At 41.5% G+C, this 24,476-nt stretch overlaps 1 protein-coding gene across 18 annotated transcripts in view; it reads left to right on the top strand.

Annotated features, from left to right (window-relative positions):
• The window catches only part of TSNARE1 (t-SNARE domain containing 1), a 485,628-nt gene that overhangs the window by 198,742 nt on the left and 262,410 nt on the right, over nucleotides 1-24,476 (top strand). For all 18 annotated transcript variants that reach the window (XM_049828098.1, XM_049828073.1, XM_049828090.1 and 15 more), the window contains one exon: nucleotides 21,460-21,550. In XM_049828098.1, the coding sequence (XP_049684055.1) occupies nucleotides 21,460-21,550 (91 nt within the window). The remainder of the gene's footprint in view (nucleotides 1-21,459; nucleotides 21,551-24,476) is intronic.

Below are 24,476 nucleotides of genomic sequence, written 5' to 3'. Positions count from 1 at the left end.
TGTGTCGATGTCCACGCTCCTTGCCTTGCCACCTCCTGCGCAGATTGAACAGGGGAGAAGGCAGCGAGGGGAACCTGCCAGTTTTGCAAATGAGCTTCCTCTGCAGAGCCTCAAATTAGAGGGAGCTTTTCTTTTTACCTTCATTTTCTTGTATTAACGGAAAGGAAGAAAAAAAAAAAAAAAAGTTGTGAAGCTGTATGCGTTAGCAGCCTTAATGCTGGATTTGCAAAACAAGTCAGAAAAGTGGTACTTTGTGCTGAGTGTGTGGGGGTATAAAATGAGGAGGAGGAGGACTGTGGGAGCAGACCAAGCTTAGGCTTTGCCTTGTAAAGGCAGGTATTTCAGTACTGTGTGGTTCAGCAGGACCTGGTCTAGCACAGACTGGGTATTAAAGAGCTCATGTTGCTTTCAGTGGGCTTGTACATAGAATTGGCATATTTTATTAGACCAAGTGTTAGGGCTGGAAAAATAGATGAGCTTTCTTCAGATGTACAAGAACTCTCTTGTAGGCCTAAAGCTTCTTCCAGCTCTACCACACGTTTTGATAAAAAATATTACCTCTGCCTAAAAATGTTGTCTTGCATATGTTCTCACACCATCAAAACTACAGCAAATTACTACTTGTTACCTTGGGAAAGGAGGGAGATTGTCCCAGGTATTCTAGGAGAAAAACCTCATTTTTCTGCAAGTGGTTGGGGCTGTTGTGTTTCCTGGGTGGGACTGTATTGCAGTGCTGCTGGGGCTGCAGAAGATCCCTTTAGGAAACCTTTGCTTGCAAAGTGCTCTGCAAATACATCCTTCATATGAAATGTAACTTATACGGTGGAAAATCTAAGGCAAGTTTTAGATTTTAAGTCTGTCAACTGAACTATTGCGTGCCTCTCTTCTCTTGGACTGGGTGGTTGAAGCCAAGAGGAGGAGTAGGACAATAAATTACTGGGGGGGCATAGATTACCTGAGGGAGGAAAGGAGATTGTCTCATGTTAAATGGCAGAGGGAAAAAATAACAGCTAATCCTTGCTCTATTGAGCAGAGACAGCTAAGGTGTGTTTACAGGGAGTGGTGACAAGTATAATAACCAGTTACAGCGCACTCCCAGGTATGAGTCGCTCAGTCTAACGTCACCGGGATATTAACTGGTAGAAGAAATAATAGTAACCATAGGATATCATCATGTGAATCTCATGCAGCACTTTGCATTCCTCCTTCCCTTTGCCCTTCTCTTCCCTTCCCTTGTGGAGCTGAAAACAAACCCAAAGCTTCTGGTATAGGACTTGTCCTGATGCTTTCCATCTCATTTAAAAGTTAGCAGGAATGTCTAAAAGCTGTCCTAACTCTCCTTAAGCATCATCTGATGGGAGAAGCAAATTAGTAACCTCAACGTTGTCCTCGAATTGAACAGCAAATTGCTGGCTAACGGCTCTCTCTGTGGATTAACAGGTCAGTAACATTAGCACTAATGTGCATCCGCGCACCCGGCCCCAGCAGTGAGCAGAGGTGGCATTACGTGGGTGGTGATTGCCAGCATAAAAAGAAGAGTAGATGACACAAGAGCTCATTTTGTAGCTAGCAAAGCTTGGAGGTTTAGGGAGGCGGTAAAAGAAGGAAAACAACCTTGGAGTTGTATTTGGAAATGTGGAGGAACTGCAAGCTTTCGGGTTTGGTAGCTTATATTTTATTGTGTTCTTGAAAAGAACTTCTTCAAACAAAGGTGTTGATTGGGGACAGTTCGGAAGAGGTTCAGGGCTCTGTTTTACGTTCAATTCCAAGCGGTGGCTGCTGGAGACATCATTGCCCTCTGTCTCCTTTGTCCCATGCTGGGGTCAAAGCTGGCAGAGGAAAATATTTTTGCCGTTGTTGAGGTTCATCACACGGCTTTTTAGCATGAACACAATTGGTTTAATTCTGTCTTTTAACTGAATCTTGAAGATACTTTTCTCTCTCCTACCACCGGTGACCTTCCACAGGAGTGTGCAGGGGACAGGTAGTGCCATGAACGAGACGAACTTGTGGAGTTGGTCAGTCTAGCTTGTTCATCAGGCTCCTCCTGTTTTCTTCCATTATCCTATATCATATTCTGTTTACCTGCTGCCATTTTAACTTTTTGGGAAATTCCACGGGTAGTAGTTGCTTGGTTTGTGTAAGGACATCAAAACATGAAGACTCTCTAAAATACTGTGTTTGCTTAAAAAAAGCAACCTGCAAAAAAAATCCAACAGAGATGTTCTTTATCTTCATTCTGTGGGGGATTGAGAAACCCTACTGATGTTGCCAAAGCTATTTTAAGCTATGAGAACACAATACATTTGAAAGTTTAATTGCTTGCTGAATAATGTAAGCTGTCAAAATAAATACTCAAGGTCTTGCATAAGGGAGAACATTAAAAAAAAAAAAAAAAGACAACGCAGAAATGTGAAGTCAATGAGAAGTGGAATCACACTTTACCCCAGCATTAGCAGCACCTTTATTTCTGCAGTCAGTAATTGCAGCAACAAAGAGCCAGCAAAGGTTTCAGGGGTAATACTCTTTATTTTCTAAAGTATTTAGAAATCTGCTGGCTGGCTCCCATAAGCGTAACTGCTCAGTGATAACCTCCCTTTCCCAAAGCTGACGGGTATGCCGGCTGCCTTTTCTTCTGGCTAACCAGAAGGAACGGTTAAGCTCCATTATGCAGATGATAAAAGCTCTCACCCTGCAGAATGCAAAAGAAAAGCAACTGGAGGGGTGGCCATGAAAGCACTCAGATGGACAGGAGGCTTCAGGCCACAGAGCTTGCCAGAGAGGCAGCTTGAAAAGAAACCGATGGCGGGTTTAGTGTGGTTGGTTGTGGTGTTTTTTTTTTCTCATTTTGTTGCACTTGACTAACAGGTCTTTGTGCATGTCCTTTCTAAAGAAACAGGGTTGCATCAGCAGCATACCAACTCTTAAAACAATTTCTTTTCAATAGGCAGAATGAGGAAAACCTCTCCCTTTCCCTGCAGAATCCAGGGAAACATGCACATTGAAGGTTTTTTTTTTTTTTTTTGGCAGGTCACTCCAATTTAGGCTAAGGTTGGTGAAGAAGCATAGCAAAGTTGGCAAGGATTGATGCTCTCAGCTGATAGGAAGCTGAGCTTAGAAACATTTAGCAAGAAACACGGAATAAATGAAGAATTTTCACCGCTTGTTGTTCTGCAAATGGATTTTAATACCTAAGGTTTTGAGTGACGTTAATTAAGACTCTTAAATTCCTTTAATTAACCTGTATCTGTGGGTTGGGCTGGCGGTCCATAATAATAGCGCTTTTTACCAGTGTGTTGTGCACAAAGAGATGTGTTGTTTCCTCATGTCCTGTTGCTGCCAATAGCAGCCATTTCCACTTATCTCATTAGTCCCGGGAATGATACTCGTGTGTGGAGGGGACAAAGTGCCGTACGTTCCTGTCTGCCTGCTGCAGGTAAAGATGTGCTACTGAGGTGTCGAGTCCCTGCCACCGTTGGAGGCAGAAGATGACTTCTGTGAAGCTGAGCACTCGCGGAGGATGTTCAGCCACTCACATACCTGGGAAGAGTCATTTAGGGCCTGTGAGGGCATTTGTCCCTTGTGGTGCATTATATATCAGCAGTCTGGTATGGCTTGTCTGACAAGCATAGTGTTCTGGTGTATTCCTCTCATATCCAGGGAGAATTATCTCTTAACTGAATTTTGTGGTACTTGTTCATAAATGTAATTATAAGTAAGTAATTTGTAAGTAATTGTATTGTTCAGGGCTGAAATTCAGGAAAGTTGTTGGGTTTGGTTTTTTGTTTGGTTTGGTTTGGTTTGGTTTTAATCTAAGCGAATTGAGTGTTTTCTCTTTCAAAGAGCAGCTGGGAAAGGTTTGCACTGAGTATTTCTTTCAGTACTGGCAGGTACGTGACTGCTCATATGTGCTGAAGCTTGCCAGCAAAAGGGCTTCCTCCGCATTTCTCTTCTCTTTAACATCGCGTCTTTCCCTCCTTAAGTCCCGCTGGGAAACCCAGACGAACTTCATTGATAGAGAGCGCTGTGAGGCTGGGTGAGGGTCTTATCAAGGGTCCAGCTGGTTATATATAGACCACACGGGAGGCATTGCTGCCATACATTGCCTAGTAGTCCAGGTTGGGATCTGGCTGGCATATACCGTGTCTCCTCTGGGTTATTCAGCCTGCTGCCCTTTTCAGGGAAGAGGGGACTCAAGGGAGAATGATAAATGCCCAGGTCTCACTCTGTTGAAGAACTAAATGCTCCCTTGTCACCTAAAAACATCATCTGTATTTCCCAAATCCCTCTGCCTCTCCTCCCCCAGTACGCGCACAGACACATACACCCAAGAGGAATTTTCCTCCACGGTCTACTGAGTTTGAAAGGCAGGATAAGGACTGTGACAGCTCTCTGCAAAGTTAACGGGAATCAAAACTGAGCATTTCTAATGGATTTTCTCTGTGTTTGCTATCAGGCCTGATCCTAATAAGGGATTCCACTAGTCAGCTCTAAGTGCCTGTAAAAATATTTCTACTAAAATTCAGAGCTGGCATGAAGATCGGTGAAGCTACTGAGGAGGCTGGAGGAGCTGTACATGGTGTTAGGCTGAGCCCTTCCTAGCAGCACGTTTCTGTGTAGCCAAACACAAAGTTAACGCTAAAAGAAAGTGAGATGAACCGTGCTTATAAAACAGGGATGCGTGTTGCAAAGCAGTGAGCTGATGTGGGTCAAGGAAGTCGGTGGGAATTCCCAAGGACAGCATTCACAGGTGTATAAACATTTAACTAGTGAGTTTGGAGCGGGAAGATTATTTTTTTGTCTCTCTGTAACTAAGGAGTTGTGCACAAGAGCAGAGTGGAATATTTTCAGTGTTCACAATTTTAAAGGATTTTGGTGAAACTATAAAAAAGGATCCAAAGGAAACACAAGGAAAAAAAAAAAAGAAAAAAAAAAAGGTGTTTCTCAGTGAGCCTTGTAGCGCAGTCTGTTTTGTTTATCAGAAATGAGGCTGAGAAGTGACTTGATTACAGAGTACAAGCACCTTTGAGGGGGAAAAGTAGGAGCATCTAAAGAGCTCTTAAATCTAGCAGGAAGAGGAGTGATAAGAAGAGACACCAAAAAAATAAAAGCAAAAAAATGCAATTAAAAAAGTAGTCTCGAGTGTGCTTAACCAGGGAAACTAGCCACTGAGGCTTTGGTTAGCTACAATTGACTCCACTTGTGAAATGAAAGAGAGGTTGAGCAAGTATCTGAAAGGCTTTTGAACTGTTTTTTCCAAGGAAATGGTCACAGAATAGACGGAAATTTTCCAACCCTGTGAAGGTGGGCAGGTGCTGGAGGTGAGCAGATCTCCTTTCCCGTGGGGAGGGATTCACACATTTCATCAGAGATGTTTTCACTAAGCTGGTCACACGTAAATGTTCTTTAGTCAACCAAGAGAAATAGACACTTCCATGACATATAGTTGCCTCTATTTGATTGGATTATTCCCATTTGGTGACTGTATTCAGGCATGCTCAGTTCTTTATTTTATCCTTCCCCTTTCTTTTTAATTTACAAAATTCATCCACCACTATATCACCAGAAAGTAAATAATTTAGTATTATTTACAGAGCATGGGTTAGATACTGGTTTGCAGTAGCGGACTGAACTAGAAGCCCATCTCCCACCTCTTGTTTTGTGATGACCCATCAGATCACCAGTTATGGTTTCCCACATGAACTGAACTAAACTGGATGATGTAAAATGGCTCTTTATGTTTCTGCTAAGCCACAGATTTTCTGTGGTGCCTCTTTGAATCTTCCTTTTAATAGCCACGAGGTGGGGCGTTGGAAGCTGTAATTAAAATATAAAACACAAATTTCAGGAGGTTAAAGGAGAGGCTATATGCAGAGAGCACCTGGAAACGAGTAAGAAAAATTGTAACAAGGCCAGAAGGGCATATACTGGAGAACCCTGTCCCCTTTTGTTCTCAGACATCTTGGATTATAAATAGAAGATAATGGAATGCAGCGTCCTGCAGGAACCATGAATAATTAGATGACTGATGTACAAGAGCAAGTGGAGGTCACGCAGATAAACTAAAATAATGCTCGAATTTATTGGGGAAAAAAATGACTTGGAAGTGACTTTGGCTCGCTTCTTGTTTTAATGGTAGGAAAACAAAATATATAAATCCTGAAAAGCAAAAGCTCAATTCAAGACACCAGTGCAAATCGAGAGTAATTCCATTAAAGCTAATGGAATTACGTCAGTGTAAGACCGGAGGTAAGTTCAGCCCCAATTACATCTTGGTCCTGAAATGAGATTTCGATATTGTTTGCTAGTATTTGTATTGCAGTGAGAGCCCAAATGAGAGCATCATTTTGCTGTACTGCGTGATGCTCCAGTCCCAATAGACAAGGTGCACAAAATAAGAGAAAAGAAGCAGAAATTAGTTCTGTGTATAAAAGAATGGGGAACTGAGGCAGAGAAGAAGCCAAAATAATAACACAGAAGCAACCTGGCTCATTAATGCATTTTTAAAAATAGTATTTTAAAAGGAAAAACAAATGCCTTACTGTCTGTGGGATCAGTGTACACCTGATCAGTGCAGAGGAAAGCTTGTCCTTGGGGTCCATCATGAAATAGAAAACAAAAAAAGAGTGTGGAAAGGGACATCTGATGTGAAACAGCTGGATGTGTGGCTGGAAGGTAGCAGGTTTTGGTGACCTGAGTTTTTTGATCTTTGTATAAAGAAGAGACCAGCAGAAAATGCAGGGTACAAAACCATCTCCTTTTTAAGGCTATTTCCTCATGCTTTTAAAAAATCTTTCTGTTCCTCTAATCAACATCTGAAGGAATACTTATATCAGCTAGTACAATCACAGTGTTAAATTTCATCTTCTCCTGCAGGTAAGGAACAGTTATTTTCTTTAACACAAGAAATTGATTTTGTTGAATAGGGAACATGGAAAAAGCCAACATCTATGAAAGAGGTTTTGTTATGGTCAGTGCTTTCTCCTGAACCCACACTTTTATTACTTTTTTATTATTATTACTTAACATCTGTGTGGTTTCGGAGGGACACTAAGATGCTCTGGGTTTTTAACAATGACCTGAAATACCTTGAATTTCCCCCAACCATCCCATCTGCAAACACATTTTCTAAAGAGTCCCTGACAGCTGGTACTGTGCTGTTGGTCTCTCCTTAACAAAGACCCTTGTCTAAACTTTGGTAAACTTTTTATAATCTCTAATTTACTGTGCTGGACACTACCAGGCTGGTTGGGGAATAATAGTAAAGGAGTTGTTTTGACTTAAATGACTACCAGGGCTCTCAGCGTGACACAGGAAACATGACATGATATTTCAGTCTCATTTAATAATAAAATTATGGACTTCTCTTAGCACTGTATCACTGTTTTGTGATGGCTAATTCCCAACTACATAGAGGTAGTGACTCTTACAGCTTGGACTAAAGCCTAATGGTGAGGACGGGTAGGTGTAGCTGAACAGATGAAATTTTGGACAAGCCTCAGCTTGGAAATGTGAGCCAAGGGGAATTGAAGACGTGCTGTCTTTGATATTAAAAGGGGAGTTCATAAATTACTGGAATTTCTGTTTTAAAAATGGATTCTATTTTAGTCCATGAGGGAGAGAGTAGGTGATTTGACTGGTAGATTAATTGATCTTTTTCTTTTCAAGAAATTTCGCTTACTGTTTTTCAACCACTTTGCATTTGGAGAGCTACCACGCCAACACTGAGAGTTTTACAAAGGCAGCTAACCAGGGAGGGGAGGCAGAAGGGAAGAGGAATACTTCTGCAATATTTTTCTCTCCATTAAGAAAAAAAGTCCCTAAAATGACATAATGACTGTTTGAGAAGTTGGGAGTGAAATCTCTTTCCCCATTAGTTTCCCTGCTACACATCCAGACATTTGCCAAGTTGATTTTGTAACATTGCTCAAAGGCTGTTGCTGTGGATTGCTGCTTTTCTATTCTCAGGGATACAGTCCCAAAGACCTTCCTTTGTAGTTATCGCTGACATCTTTCAACCTCCAAAATAATAAAAATAAAGCATACTTCCAAAGTGACATTAATTTACTACATTAATGTAAGAGATTGTTATGGAGTAATCAAATGAATACATCTGATTCAGCAAGTTCCTTTTATGGAAGTTTTTAGGGCAGATAAGATCCCCTGGTGATAGAAATTCTGTATTTTCTGCAAGAGATAGTAAAAGAGCCCCATTCTTTAAGTCTGTTTGCTAGGGAATGCATTTTAGAACTAAAAATGAGATCCTGCCAGCGTGATAGAGGAGATGTTGTGTCAGAGAGGCACATCCAACCATCATACTGTGAACGAGCTGACACTGGTTGCATGAGGCTCCTTTGAGCTGTTGGCTAAGTGCTCTCTTCCACAGCCACCAAAGAGGAAGCGTCCTCATTGCTGGAGAGAAGAGGAAGAGGAGATGTGGCATCACGCCGCACTGTGTCTGCAGATGGATGAGAAGCAGGTGATAAGGACCCATCTGGGTGACAAGTAGGAGGACAGATTATGAGGCACCTCTACAGCAGAAAATTATGTCTCATGGAGGGTGTAAAGTTTGCCAAAATTTTGCCGAACTGAAATGGAGGTTGCCTGTGACAGCGAAATCCAAGTAACGTGCTGAGTTGGGAATGGCTGCGGCTGTGTTCAGGACCACCACGTGGGACTGTAAGGTGGGCATAAAGACTCAGGTCTGGCAACGCCTTTGGTCTAAGAAAGCATAGACTCATAGTGCGATGCAGTTGCTTAGAGGAGCATACAACCACAAAATATCAAGCTAATGTTAGGCTAATGGGATGAAATGTACGAGCAGAATCTTTGTATTTGGCAAGTGCAGCTAAAAATATCCAGTTCTCTTAACTGTTCCACGTAGCAATGACTGAATTTATTTTTCTTTTTTGTCATTAATACAGGAAAGTAGATAATCAGGAAGCAGTGATTTTATTTTTTTTTTAATTTATTTTTTTAGATTGCATGACTGCTTCAGGGCTTTCCAAACATCTTGATAAACTCTGTTGACTGACCAGTGACAGCCCTCAGAGGCTGGAAATTCCCCTTGGGCTGAAGCAGTTGAGAAAAGAGTGATAACTTTGGGGAAAAGCATCAGTCCAGTGAACTGAGCAGAGCTCATCTAATCACAAGACAGTGTTGGTTGGAATGGTCTTCTGGTTATCGTCTGGTCCAAGCCCCTGCTCAAGAGCAAGGCCACCTCTGAGCAGATTGCTGGGGGCCTTGTTGTGCGATAGAGATCTTAGTTAAGAAAACCAGGGTTCATTAATGTCTTATAATTGGCTCATGCTTACTTCATGCCTTCATTTGGCTCTACCTTCACACCTTCTCAACAAATTTGGGACAGGAGGAAGAGACCCAGGTGAACGCTTCATTCAGAAGACATGATATAACTTGTGGGTTGGCAGCTGCAGAACTGTTTTGGGAGGTTCTCTGTGCAGGAACCCATCAGCCTCGATAGCAAGAGAGTTTTCAGAGCAGGAGATCTGCCTGTCTCTATTGAACAGGTATTCCTAAACCTGTGGAAGGAACAGATAGTAAGTTCCTACAGGCCTTTAAGTAAATAGAGAGCCACTGTCTGTATTTTGGTACCTACAGGGTGACGCAGTCCTGGATGATAGGTGATTAAATGAATCTGGATCTCATCTAACATTTATATATTGTACAATTGGACAGAGTCCTGAAAATAGACCCAAGAACTGGTTTGTGATATCTGGCTGATTTGATGTCAGTAAGAGAATTAACACCAGATGGTAAAGAGTCCCGTTTAGAATAACATCAAAATGACCTAGAATCCAGTATAAGAGAGCTGCTCAGTCCCTAAAAAGCCAAGGGGTTTAATGAATGTGGCAGTACTGTCTGATAACTAGTCCAGGATTAAAGATACAAGGACAGGAGACATGGTTCCTTTCAGCATGGGAAAGTCTGTTTCCTAACCTCACGGATTATCCTCACCCTTTAATTTTTATGGTTTTATTTAGACAACTATGAGATTATTAATTCAGATCACAATCAGTCCAGGAGTTTGGAGTTGGCATGTGCCTCCTGGTGCTACCACAGTGCACACCACTTGATAGATTTGAGTTAGCTGGCAAACAAATAGGGGGGAAAAATGTCTGTCTTCTGCTTAGGAACCAAGCCAGCATCATTTACCCACGATCTCACGTCCCTGAAGTTCTCAAAATTTTCATTGTACTCCAGAAGTCAGTTTTCAGCTGAACAAACTTTTCTGTACATTTGGGAAAGAAAGGAAAAAAAAACCCCTATATTTAGGATCTCTCCCCTTAGCTTCTTGCATTCCAGTCTGACCCTTTTTTGATGTAAGATCCCTTTATTTTAAAAGGAAAGGTCAGTCACATGCTTCAGTAACACCACTCCTGTGGTGCATTGGGTCTTTAATGGATATTGCTGCTTTATTCATTTCAGTAACTTTTCAGCTGGATCCATGCGCACAACCCTTTCGCAGGTCTTGCGTAAACCTAGCATACTTACCATTTTGTATGAAATTCTGTTTTTAAGCACTAAGACTGCAAGGAAACATGTTTGGGCTGATTCGTCTGCTTTTACAGTGCGCTGAGTGTGGCTTTCTCTGTTTTCTTTTCTTTTTGTGTCCCCACCTGCACAAATGCAATGTGATTTTCACAACATAATCGTAAATATATGATTTCCCAACTTAGTTACATTTCCGGTAGCTTGTGTTGAAGCAAGGCGACAGAGAATCAGTCCCTGGAATATTTTATTCTGCACATAAGCCTCAGTTCAGGGAGAGGAGAAATATTATTGATCTTTCATCAGGTAATTTTCTTCTTTCAAGTACCTGAACTGGACTCTTAACAGCAGTTCTTAAGCTGAATCCATTTTCCCCCTAGAGAACAAATTTGCTATCAGCAGCAGACGTTTCTGATAACGGGACTTATAGTTTTCACATTTGAATGGATTGGAACAATTGGATATTTCCATTGTCCCTCACTGTAAACAGAGAGTTGCTGTATCCGAGTTCATTATATGCTTGGTCCATTGCCTTCTGCCAGCAGAAAAAGATAGTCTTGCCTTACCTGAAACAAACCTCAGGGCCTGTTGATTTATAATGAACTTCCTCAGGCCTTTTATTGTGTTTGTTTATCCTATTATATACTTGTGCCCCATTCTTACTAGGGAAGTATCTCTTTGATGTTTAATTTTTTGGACCACTGGCAGTGCATTTTAATTGTTGCTCTCCCTCGAGGTACACGTCCTTCTGGCCACAGCCTAAGATGCTTTGTCATGGACCATGGATGGTGATTTGCACAATTCCTGTAATAGCAATGCCTTTTGGGTGCTAGTGCAAAATTTATTGCCCCACAAAATAGGGTCTTCATTCACATGGCCGCTCTTGCGGGTGTTTTATTGGCCAATAAAGTGCCTTGTGTTTTTGTAATCTAACTGCTAGGCTGTTTTATGATCTGATGTCAGCTGGAGGGTGGTGGGGAGGAGCAACTTGTGGTACATTGGGAATTACACATTATTGTCACCTGAGAATCTGAAGGATCTTTTAGCTGATGAAATGTGGGGCTGATGAGCAGAGAAGCCTCACCAGTAACATTTCTTCTACGATTTTGTCTCTTTTTGGAAAACTTAATCATTCCTAAAAAGAGACAGAGACATCTTTCTGCCTGCTAAATTCGAGTGTTGCTAGAAAGGCGATGCAAGGCATAGTGAAACATAAGTTGAATGGAAAGGACAATGAAGGAGATAGGAAGAAAAGTATTCAGAGATCAAGAACTCTATATTTTGAGTGTATTGCACTCTGTGCGGGATAAATATATTAATTTCCCTTGCACTTCACAGCTTGCCCTTATGTTCAGAGCATTGCAGAGATGTCAGATTTAAAGAGGCATATGAAGTATATGGGATAGAGCAATAGGTGGTAAGTAGGCTGCTGAGATCCATTTCTCTTCCCAGCACAATTCCTTTTAGTCATCTCCGTGCTTTTTGAGAATGAAGTGCAATATGAAAACAAATAAAGCTGCAACAAAAAAATCCTTCTCTCAAGCAAACATATTTTCAAGCTGTTTTCTGCCATATATTTTTTTCACTTTTTTCTTTTCTCCTCTCTCTTGCTTAAAAAAATTAGAAAAAAATAGATCATGGTATAAGCGCCTCAAGGGAATGTGTTCAGAAAGCTCCAACACTGTTACCAACTTCAACTTCTACGTTTCACTTTGTACTTTAAAACATCTCTTTCCTCCGGCTGGCTTCCCTATCTGCTTACCACTGTACTTGTACTCCCAAATCCCTTCTAGGACAGGAACAGGAGGAGAAAGAGAAAATAAGACCAAGATGTGCAGCAGTTAATGCCACTCTGTTTGCTCTTCCTGGGATTGATGGAACTGGTCACAAAGGTAAAACATACCCAGTATCAGCCAAAAAAATTGCCTTTAGTTATGGCAGAGGTTCCCAACCCACGGTACATGAAGCAGCCAGATGTCATACTCAGGAGCAATGAGAGCGACCGCCTTGGAAAGGAGCTGGGGAGGTAACGTTTGAGGCTTCCCAGTCTGATCCCAGTATCATTGTATAAGGGAGGCTGGGAGCTACACTTCTGGCTCAGGGCATGGGCGCGGGTGTACAAATGGGGTGAGTTTTAGGTGGGTGAGGAGGTGGTTTGGGCATCCCGTATCAGAGGAGATGTGATCAGAAGAGCAGAGTGAGAAGTGCTGATATCTTGGTCTCGGATGCTGGAGTTGTGCAGGTGAAGGGTGTGAGTGGCCATGTTTACAAGTGCGTGGAGATGGGATGGGGCAGGAGATCATGTCCTGGCTCAGGGGCTGGGGCTGGGGTTATGTTTTGAGAATACGTGGATTTGTGATAAGGCGTAGGAGTTTAGAGATATGGATATATAGTAGAAATATAGTAGTAAACTGTTGGCGTGAGTTTATTTTTTGTTTTAGGAATTGGAGAACACGGGGGTGGTGTTCGGTTTTGGTGAAGTGGGTATTGTTGGGTGTGTGGAAATGGTAGGGACAGAAAATCTAGCTCCTTCTTAGTACGACACGTAGGAGTGATGGTTCAGACCAGGGAGGTGAGATGTGAGGCAGTGGGGCAGGTGTTATAGGGTCCAATTTGGGAACATGAGCATGTTTGAACACATAAAAAAGATCATGGGTTTTGTGGACAGAAAGGCGCGTGTGTGTAGCGTGTGGTACATCTGAGAAGATGTATGGAAATCCCAGGTGACTGAACCCAAAATCATCATGTCTCATCTGAATTGAGTTTCCAGGTGGAAAAGAAAGAGATGTCAAGAGAAACACAGGCTGTGGAATCTGTACGCATCTGTCTTGGAAGCCAAAAGCTACGCCACTGCTTCTGCCAGTAATGGTACTGATGTAAATTAAATAGATCAGCAGTTTGCTAAATGCTCAGTTCCTTTGTGTGATACTTCACTGTTAGTGGATTATGCATCTGTCTTCAACATCTGTTGTAAATGCCGGTCCATTTTCATTGTCCAGACAGCTTAACTAATTGATATTTACAGTGCAACATTTATTAACTTCAATATGAAAGTTTAGGAAGGCTTTCTTCAGTGCCTTAAAGGTGAATTTCTAACAAACCTGACGTCCCACTGGCTTTTGGTGCTGTTCTTTTGAAATAGTGTCTTCACACTACCCGTTAAGGAAATCAGCGTGTAGCAAGCCATCCTCCAAGCTGGTCCATGAGCTTTATGGTGACATTTCCTTCATTTCTCATCTGGGATGGGGGGGGGGTGGTCAGTGTAACTTCATCACCTGTGTTTCCTTTGCCGACCTGCTTCTTTCTGAAACCCATAGCACTTGATTCCTGCCGTGGTTGAACACGAAGCCTTCGTGTTTGTGCACTGCCACAATGCTTCTTGGATGTTTGTTGATTCTTAAAGCTGAGCTTCTTGGAGATGATAAAGCACCTGGTTTTGCACTTTAGACTGCAAAAAAAAATTGGTTGGTCGTTGCCTTTTTTAGATTTCTTGCTAGTCAAAGGGTGCACATTTTTCATAGGTCTATAAGACAGCATGTTTGCTACACATTGACAATTTCAGTGGTACAATCACTGCTAATGCCTTTTCTTTCTCACTTAAATCCTGATCGAGGAACTGGGTTTAGGCACATCGCTTAATTTAAGTATACACATAGGAGCATTTGTGCTTTAATACCCCTAACTAGAAATACACAAATAACAACAGCAAGCTGAAAGGTGTCTCGAGCTGTTTGTTTGCCTTTGATTTCTTGCTCACTTCACAAAATAACAAAACACCTTGCAGTCGTTTGAGTGAAATGGATTCATTTTTCAATTAAAATTGCCTGGTTTTAAGCAAAGTTGGCTTTTTTTTAAAATGAAACCTGTATTTTCTGGGGTGAAAATGCCTACATCTCAGAAACTTGTGTGATTTATTCCCTTTTTGCAGATGTTTGCTCTGGATGCTCTTGCCACCGAAAAATTTTGGGGCAAGAAAACACATGAAACAGCAAAGGCAACTTTTAAAATCAGAATAAAGCCACAAAAGATCTACATCTCTGGTCACCAAAACTTTTCATACTCTAAGGTACAAAGTGCTGGCTCTTTTATTAATGATGGTTTCAGTGTAGTTTCTCAAGGAGAGCTCAAGCAATCGATCACTCATTCTCATCAGTAAAGTGCCCTTCATCTTTACTTTTCACAGTGCCATACCGAGTATTAAATGCATGTTAAATGCTAAAACCAAGAGAGAGAGCGCGGGAAGGATAATAGGCTAAATTAATCTGCACCACAATTTATCTCCTGTCCATTTGTCCCTGTCTTTCCTACATACATGTGTGCGTTTAGGATACGTTCTTGCACACTGGTGCACGCACGCTCACTCATCAAGTCTATTCAGATTGCTTCACGGGTTAGGATCCGTGCATACAGTGAGAGGGATGTATTGCCCTATCACTGATAACATGGCAGCATGTCATATTATTGAAAAAAAAAACATCCAGCAACGACAGAAAACCTAATGTAGTGAGAAGCAGTGCTCTTAACACCCCCCGTGACCCTAAAACTCTATAGGACTGCTAGCTAGACACGGGGATGTAGCCGCTGGGATTAACGTTAAAATACAATCAATAGGACTGCCAGCTCCTGCCGTGACATGCAGAGCCTGTGCGTGTCCCTGGCTCAGCCCCACACTCAGTAAGCTCTTGCCATCGAGGGTTTTAAGGCTGGGAAATTCCTAAATAGGGAGACACAGGCTTCTTTTGTTTCTGATTCTACTCCGAAATGCAGGAGCTAATTTCTACAGGTGTATAAGTTATGAGAAAATGTATTTAAGCAGATGCATCAGTCCTCTTTTTTATCTGCTTGAAGTCCTTGGGATTCAATATATTGTTTATTGCATTTTGTGTTTGTAACTTCCAGCCTGTGTTCTGCAACAGGCAAGTGATAAGAGGAAGTTTGCATATATTAGAGTCCACATATATAGGGTTTCCAAAAAGATTTAGAGGTTAAAAACATATGACAACATCCATGTCTCTGCAAATTTCAGGGAAGGGGGACAGTTTCTAACACTCTTTTCCGGTATATAAAATGTTCTCTTTGTCTGTGGACTACATGCAGGACTCTGAAAGCGTGTAGTTCTCCCTGTCTCTCCCTGCAAGTTGACTGGCTCCATTAACTGCGGCCCCAGAGCCCTAAATGCAGCAACCCTGAGCCTTAGGTGGGCAAAATGCTTCTGAAAAACCTGGAAGGATGGCTCTGATCCAAGCTTCAGCAAAAAGCTGCAATAAATTACTGGAAGAAAGGCGTGGTAACAACTCTATGTAGGTTGTATGTCGCTTAGTTGCTTTCTGGTATTGTTATAGGCACCTTTGGCTATGCCGCTGAGAATTGCTGCAGGGCTACATCCCGGTAACCTTTTCGTGACAGATTTTAAGCCGTGGTCCACTTGTTAATGCAGAAATGCGAAAGGCACGACAGAATTAGAAAGCACAGGCAAAGCAATCAGAATAGTCATGGTTTGATGCCATTTATCTTAGGGCGCTAAAAGGATTATTGGGGCAATACTGGAAACACTGGCAAATGTTAAGAGCTCGTGGAGGGCGGTTGAGGTCCTCGGGCTGGAAGGGGAAGGACTTGCTTGCTTTTTGCAGAAATCTGGTGCAGGAAGATGGTCTACTTCTGTACAACCTAAGTTGCAAGAATAGTTGAAAAGAAATAAGCAGTTTATCAGTACCTGGAGGAAAAAAAAAAAAAAAAAAAAGACTATCATGATCAGTAGGCACCAGGGTTCATCAAAATGAAATTGTGGTGAATTAAATTAATTTCTGTCTCTGATAAGCTAAGAGGCTTACTGGATAATGAGAGAGAGGGAGGTGTAATATAGCTCTGTGTTAGCAAGGCGTTTACAAGGCATCCAAGGGGCTCTTTTATTAGGAAATAAAGTGAAACTTGTCAAATTAAAACTTACTTGGGAATAGTATGGGTGGGAGAAGGAAAAATAACTTGAGAGGTGACTAATGGCAGTGACATTGTTAAGCTGCTTCCCGTGGGGTCCTGTTTTGAGTGCTCTCTGAGCTGTCAGTAATGACTTGACAGATGGAGTCTGAGGCGATGCTGAACCAATCTGTAGGTGTTGCGGGGTTAAGAGCGGGTCTTATACACTGTCCTGGAGATAATTTAGTTGAAAAACACAAACCTGAATTTCTGGTAGCAAGTCAGTGAGTAACTAGCTGCTTGCAAAGACTGATCAAATTCTGTAGGGGAGCGAGCATTCTCCTTATTATACTAAAAACTGCTTCTTCATTTTTTATTATTTATTTTTAAGAAGCAATGCAAAAAAAAAAAAGGTGCCTGATAGATATTGAAAATACCATGGAAAATTTTGCTAAGGTTTGCGTTTCTGTGAGGAAATTTGTGAGGACTGCTATCTGACTACAATTCATATGTTTTAATCCAGAACTGCTGAACAACGTAGCTCCTAGCCTATAGCCACGTTCATCTCTAGAGATGACACAACACCCATGCTGGGTGGATTTGAAATACCTCCCCTTCTCTTCCCACACAACCACAGACCATCCCCTAAGCTCCCTAAAGAAAAATAGCACCACATCTCCTAATACTTTCAAGTGACAGGCAAATTGGAAATCTATGATGCTTTTATTATAGAATATTGTGCAGCTTGAAACTTGGAAGTAGCAGTCTGTTTTTCTCCCGACTTTTACTCTGCTGGATGATTTACACCTATGCAAAGGGGTTTGCTGACAGATCAGAATTAGAGCTCTTATTTTGCTCTGTTGTAAACGATTCCTCAACATGCACAATCAGGTCCTAAAGAAGAAAGGGGAAAAAAAGAGTTGTGAGTTGCAGTTTGGAGCCAGACCAAGTAGATTTTGCCTTTTTTGGTGACTGTAACAGTAAAGATACTTCAGGGCTTGGTGAAACAAGCTTTCCTCCTAGCTCAGCTTTCTGCTTTGTTTCCATCTGCAATAAATAGTTATGGATGAGAGATGCCCACTGCGTTCATCGTGCAGAAGCAGAGCAGCCCTAGAGGATGAGGTGTGGGGCTGTCTACGGGCAGCGGTCTAATGCAGCATAAGTTTCCATCCTATAGATAAGTGTTTGCTAATACAACTGTTGGACGCATCAACCTGGATCATCCATTTCTGGAAGTATCCTTAGCTCTGCTGTAAGATCATCCTGGCTGTGTAAGAGACACCCAAAAGTGGTGGGTTACCGCTGATCTGCTCCCACAGATATCCGCCCTTCACAAAATCCCGCTCTAAGACAGGGAAGAGGTTGCCGAAAGTCTTACGGTGTGGACAATTTCCTTATGCATACTTGATGCACCTTTACGTATTTATGTCTCCAACAGCAATGGAATATATGTGTAAACGCAGATACTCAACCTATTTCTGCTGAAGCCACAGATCATGCAGCTCAGTGCTCTGCTCCACATACTATCATTTTTACCTCTTTTTGTACAAGAAAACTGCAGTAAGCATTACAGTGGCTGTGCAAAAGACAAGTATATGGTTTAAGTTTTGCTGAGCTATGTGGCTTAACTGTAGCCAAACCTACCTGACCACCCAGCTCTTAAATGCATAAAACTACTCCATTGCTATGCAGCTGCACTGTGCCAAAGGGGATAGTAAATCTAATGATGTTTAAGCCACTACAGTAAAGGTATCTTTGATCTGTACCTGAAAAACTTACTATTGCTCTTATATTAGGGATCAGATGAAAGGAAAATAAACCATATTCTGTATTATAAATGAAAATGCCTTTCTTCTGCTGGAATTGGAAAACAAAGCTCTTTGGGATTATTATGAGTGGCAGCAGGCATGGTGAGGCAGAGAGAAGTCTTTTTCCCTTGTCGATCTTTGCGGTTCCATTTGGGGTCTGATTATTTTTTGTTGACTTGGTCATTCATCAAGTGTCTCAAAGAAATGGCACAAACAGTAGTTAAGCTCCTTCATTCTGTCCCTGCGGAGAAGAGAAGCAGCCGTCATCACATCTGCCTCTTTGCTATGCTTATTGTAAAACTGGATAAATAAATTAGAGATATGATCGTTCAAAGAACAAACTGTAAGCAGCTGCGCGCTGGTGATTATGGATTCGGTGGACCATACTTCTTGGGTAAAGAAAACAGCAGCCATAGGAAACTCTTAGGCAGCAGTGTGGCACCTCTTGTATTATTTAGTGCATTGTCTTTGCAATCTTTGTGCATACAGAAATGCACAGCAAGAGATGTTATTCTTCCTGAGAGATGCCTTTTTTTTTTTTTTTTTCACTCTTAGAGTGCTTATTTTCAGAGTAGCACTGTAGACAGATAAGTCTTTTACATCATTTATATTTTAGATACTCTGTATCTCCATAGACTGAGTATTTAACTGACTTGTGTGTGGAGGACTTTTTCAGAAGCAAATTTTATTCATCAGAGACACCCCTTTAATTAACTTCCACACTTCCACGGGGAGAGGAATATAAAGAAAGATAATAATAACAATAATAATAATAATAATAATAATAATAATAATAATGACATATCTTGTTACCATTACATATTATAATAAAATGCTGCAGGGAGTGGAGTTTCAAGGCCTCTTTTTTAATAAAGATCTTAGTAGCATTTAATGTAAATTAAATATAATCACTGTCTGATTCCTAAGCTGAAGAATAAGAAGTTAATTGTGCCGACAACGTAGTGGGAAGTGCCAAAATCAAGCACCAGCATGTTGGTTAAAGTGTGTTTTGAATTAAGAGGTGGAAGGCAGAACTTGTATTTTTCATACTCGTGCTCCCAGTTATTTTGCAGCAGTTCAGCGCAAAGTTTGTGTGCAGCGTGGATTTATTACATAAGATTTCTAACATAAAATTTACATTAGAATGCAAACGAAGGAGACTTTATTTAACTTTAGAGATTGGGAAGGATCAGACGTGTGAGCCTAACAAGCCATTTTACTTTGGGGATGGGGAGTTGCTGGTATGTAAATCCCTGACTTGTTCTGTGGGCAGATAATTTAATGAGGTCTGCAAAATGATTGGACGTCAACTCCAGCATCTTGCATTGCATTAAGAGGAATTAGTTGTCTAAGTCTCAGTTTTGAAACTGCTGCTAATGGAATTCATGCACTTGGTGGCAAGATTTACTTGATTAAAAGATTGGGGATCAGGCTAACTGCGTACTCCTCAAGGTAGGTGATGTGACAGGATTCAATTCCCAGCTCCCTATCTTGCGATGACAGGGTGGAATACCTGTCTGTGGTAGATATGACCTCTTCCATCTCAAATTAAAAGTGATGTAATTAGTCAGACGGTGCAGTGGGTCCTGGGATCATAAATAAATGAAATGCATTTTGATGAATGAATGCAGAAATGGTATCTTAATTTAACTAAGCAGAGCTGAGGATAACTAGTTATTGGATCCAGCCTTGTCTTCATATGAGATTATTTCTCTTTCCTGCATGGTGCCGAAGGAGTCCATGCCTTCTGTGTGCTTGTTCAAGCCTTAACATACCTCTGAATTACTGTTCTGCAGCTAAGAGATGTTATCCTCATGGTACACTTCAGGTACGCTTGCATACCTGGTAGGTACAATGCATAAAATTAAGTGTCCTTTTATCCTAGACAGCTTTCCCACCTGAGCTGTCTGCACAGAGATCTTAATTCAGTGGAAAAAAACTGCCAAACTTTGCTATGGGGGTGAATATCGCAGTTTGTGATGCCTATGTCCATCTTCCCTGACTAGATGGAAATGACAGTGGAGTGCTTGTTGAGAGGTCTCAATTTATTTGTAGTTAAGGTTGCATTTGGTAAAGACTGTTTGGGGGCTGGCCTTCTTCCTCAAAGGAGGTGCTGAAGGAGTTGATATAAGTCTTGAAAGAGCTGGTCTCCATCAGTAGACAGAGAAGCAAGAAGGAGCTGGGCCGTGGGTATTCAGGACAGAAAGGCCATAAATAGTCATCTTAATATTTTTTAATCAAAGCATTTCTATTCACTCCACATCCCACCCACCCTGAAAAAAGAGCACTGACAAATGAGTCTTTTCAAATACAACAGTGGCTCAAATGTGTCCTCTAAGGGAGAAAAAAATATTATTTTCTCCAGGTCTCTCTTGAGACTTTCTAGATTTTTTTGACTGAAGCATTATGAAAAAACACCCCTTTCTGACTAAAAAGATGTGAAGTGCTCCCTGGGGAAGCTTAGAATCTGAAAATGCCCCATTGACCTTATAAAGCTTGAGAACTGGATTGAGCTAATAAATACATTTAGGCAGCATTTATGTCTCTTCCTTCCACTTTGTGTGGTCCCAAACAGCAAAGCCAGCAACCAGTGCTTACAAGAAATAATGGTACTGGAATTTGGGGTGTAAAGGAGAGGGACAACCATGACTGGAGAGGGGACTGGTTTGGCTCCCTGCCTGCCTGTTTCAGTGCTCGTAAAGCAGCACTGCACCTTCGTGTTAATAGTGCTTTCCTGGAGATACTGTGTCACTAGCAGATAGATGATCGTGGTAAGTAAATTTGTCATGCTCAATTTCTGTCTCTTCAAATTTCTCTTCTGAGTACAAAATTTTCCTGGGCAAGCTATCAGGTAACTCCCCAGCCCCATCTCTTTTTGCTGTACAACCCTTCTTTTGACAATTTTAGTTGCAGTACCAACAATTTGTGACGGCCTCATTACCCGTCCACCCCCTATTTTCACCTTGTCTTCCCCCATTGACTTTGCAGGTCCACAGTCGTTGTCTTTGTGCTGATCACAGGAAGATTTTGGGCAGCTCCTCTCTAGTATTTCCTACAGCCTTCTGGTTGCCATTGCTGGTCAAGACCCTGGACTCGTGTAGTCCTACTGTGGTTCCATGTGCTGCGTGTTGTGTTGTCTCAGTCACTCTGCAGCTTGATAAATTTCTGTAAGTGTCTCTTTATGCAATTAATTTCAATTGCAATTCCCATCATCTCTTCTCTTCTGCAGGCATGCAACCCAGCAGGAGACTAATAAAACCATCACGACTAGCACCAAAGCCATCAAGCAGCTGTCTGAGGTTGTCAGAGGCTCATCCAGGGTACGTGTCATTCAAGGTGCTGTTGGGCGAGAGTGCTGGGTCTTATGGAGGGAGGAATAATGAAAAAAGACGTGGTAGTGGGTGCTTTAAAGCTGTTGAGCAACATGTCTTGGTTTTAACTTCCTTTCCTGTTACACAATAAGCATAGCTTGCATTTATAAATGACCAATGGGGAAACAGCTGCAGAAACCAGTTCTTCTCCCAGAACTGGATCATGTGGAATTGGAAATCAAGAACTCGGCAACAAAGCCTTGACTAGCTCCCACCCATCTCAGGGTCTCACTCAGTTTGGGTGAAAGTCCTACAGAAATCATCTGGCTCCACATGGGTTTGGCACTGGTTAAAGACTCAGTTGTGCACTGGGTGCAGGTGAGTTTGGAAGTGCATTGAAGTGTCCGGAAAGGGAAAAGCAGTGGAATATGTCTGGATATGACATTCATTCAGTGCTGTATGCTAGTGCAAAGGCAGCGGTGGGGATAGATAATTACAGGCTGTGGCCAGATCAGAGCAGGACTTTGAATTACAATTTACCCCACAGCAACCCCATCTGTTGTACAACTCACACGAACATCATTGTCGCAGGGGTATGAGGGATCCCCAGTCCAACAAATGGATAAACAGAACATTTCTGACCTTGCCACAAAGGCCTTTATACCCCATATGTTCCTGCTGACTTTGGCCTGTGCTATGCATCGTAGGGAAGAACAGAAACGTGCTGGGGGTGGGCAAACTCCAGCTGGTGTGAGAATTTAAGAGAAGTTTCACCCACATAACAGGTGATTCAGGCACTGAAATGAGAATACGGACAATTCTTTTCTACTTCATTCTGCCTAGCGGTTTTCTGTTCCATTCTTGTGTCCAGCATCCATATAGTTTCCGAGTCAGGAATTTACCTGAATTGGTGTTTTATCCTCACTCACTCCTGCCATTTTCCAAAGTCCTGTATCACTTCAACTCTGTTCTCACTGTCCTTCCATCTAGAAAAAAACACTGCCTTAAACACACAACGCATCTCAGTCCAATTTTTTTTTTTTTACAGCCTGGATTTGTGTCACTTACCAACAGGCATATGAGATAAGGATTGAAGAGCTGAATCACCCCAGGCTACCTTTGTAACCTGTGGAGGACCAAGTACAATTCAGCCCACCTAAAAAAATGAATGGGTGATGGTCTGCTGCAGAGAATGGGGAGAAAAGCCTGGAATGACTGTTCTCCATACGTAGACACTGACCTTATGCAAGCATGAGTCTTAATACTTTGATCTTTTTTAACATGTTGCTTTGATTGGGAATGGACTACAAGGACTGCTTTTTCCTTTTTCTTGCATACTCTGAGAATAATTCCATCAGAGCTTGATGAAACAGAAGCTGCTTTCTTGGAGATATGCGGATCTGGACATTTTTGTGCTGATCTCCTGGCTCCATTTTATGACATAAATTCCATTTTATGACATAAATTGGGTCCCCAAGGGAATCAGGCAAGGTCACCTTAATCCCAATTATAGTGCCACACATGAATGTCATTATTTGCCCTTGAAGCCCATGTAGTGTCCAGCGGGCACTCTCAAGAGTATAGCTTTTACTGTCATGGGGAGAAAAATTGCTAAGTTAAAGGGACACTATTTAAGAGCTGAAGGAAATAGACATACAAACAATTATAGTAATATGAGGAATAAACTTGCCTCTCTCTATTGGCATCACATAATAACTTTTTCGGCTCCCTGGTCAATTAATTTAACAGAATTTCTTTTTTTAACTCTTCTTTTCTAACGGTGTGCAGTTTAAATAATTAAACCTACAAATTTTGATATAAAGCCTGTAGCCCTCATCCCTTATATAGAATAAATAGATCTGGCAGGTATTGGCTGCTGGTGGTAATTCCCTCTTGGGGATCTGGGTAGCACTGCAGACTTTTCTCCCATAAAATTTCTCACAGCCTGAAAAGCCTTTCATTAATTTAGACCTTTATAGTCAGTCCTTTCCAATCCTTTATTCTGTGTATTGCTTTGCATGCACACATAGACAAAAAATATTTTTTCTTTTTCTTTCTTCCTTATTTTCTACCAGTAATGCACTGCCAACAAGGTGCGCTGTGGGTTTCTCCTGCTTCCCTTGAAGCTCCAAGTGCTGCTGAAGCTTTTCGAGTCAGGGTGCCCAACTGAGCAAACTGATAGTATTTCAGGGGCAAAGATACTCATGTAAGCGGATCAGTGTGCTACAAGACAGGACACTGATGTAAAAGAGCACATGGCTATTTTAGGGCTTCCTTTCAAACTAATCTCTAAGGACTGGGGAAGTTTAGATTGGATATTAGGAAAAATTTCTTCACCGAAAGGGTTGTCAAGCATTGGAACAGGCTGTCCAGGGAAGTGGCTGAATCACCATCCCTGGAGGTATTTAAAAGACGTGTAGATGTGGTGCTGTGCTTAGGGACATGGTTTAGTGGTGGATTTGGCAGTGTTAGGTTTATGGCTGGACCTGATGATCTTAAAGGTCTTTTCCAACCTATATGGTTCTATGATTCTATGACTTAAATAGAGACACTTATCTGGAATTCCAGGTTTTTGTAGGATGAGTGCTGGACAATTATATCAGCTCTCCAGGGTGGCAATCTTATCTTCTTTTGCATATGTAACAAATATAAGGTTTATAGACCTTTATCTGTAGAATGGGAATAATACTTGCTCTGTTCTAAAAAACGTTTTAAATCTTTGGATGAAGAACTGTAAGACTGGGATATTCTTCTGTGTATGAAAATACTCCCATTAAAAATTAAAGATATTTATCCTATCCTTTATAAAATTTACTTTTGTATTCTTAAGCAGTTGTCTGAAACAGCTGAAATTGCTGTAAAGTGAATATTTCTGCTGAGGAGCTTCAGCGTAGATTGGGTTTTGTTTGCTACTTGGTTTTTAAGGTGATGCCTC

The sequence above is a fragment of the Accipiter gentilis genome, chromosome 2 (assembly GCF_929443795.1).
Source record: "Accipiter gentilis chromosome 2, bAccGen1.1, whole genome shotgun sequence".
Lineage (NCBI taxonomy): Eukaryota > Metazoa > Chordata > Aves > Accipitriformes > Accipitridae > Astur > Astur gentilis.
The sequence above is the reverse complement of the archived record's forward strand: the minus strand, read 5'-3'. Positions and strand labels throughout refer to the sequence as shown.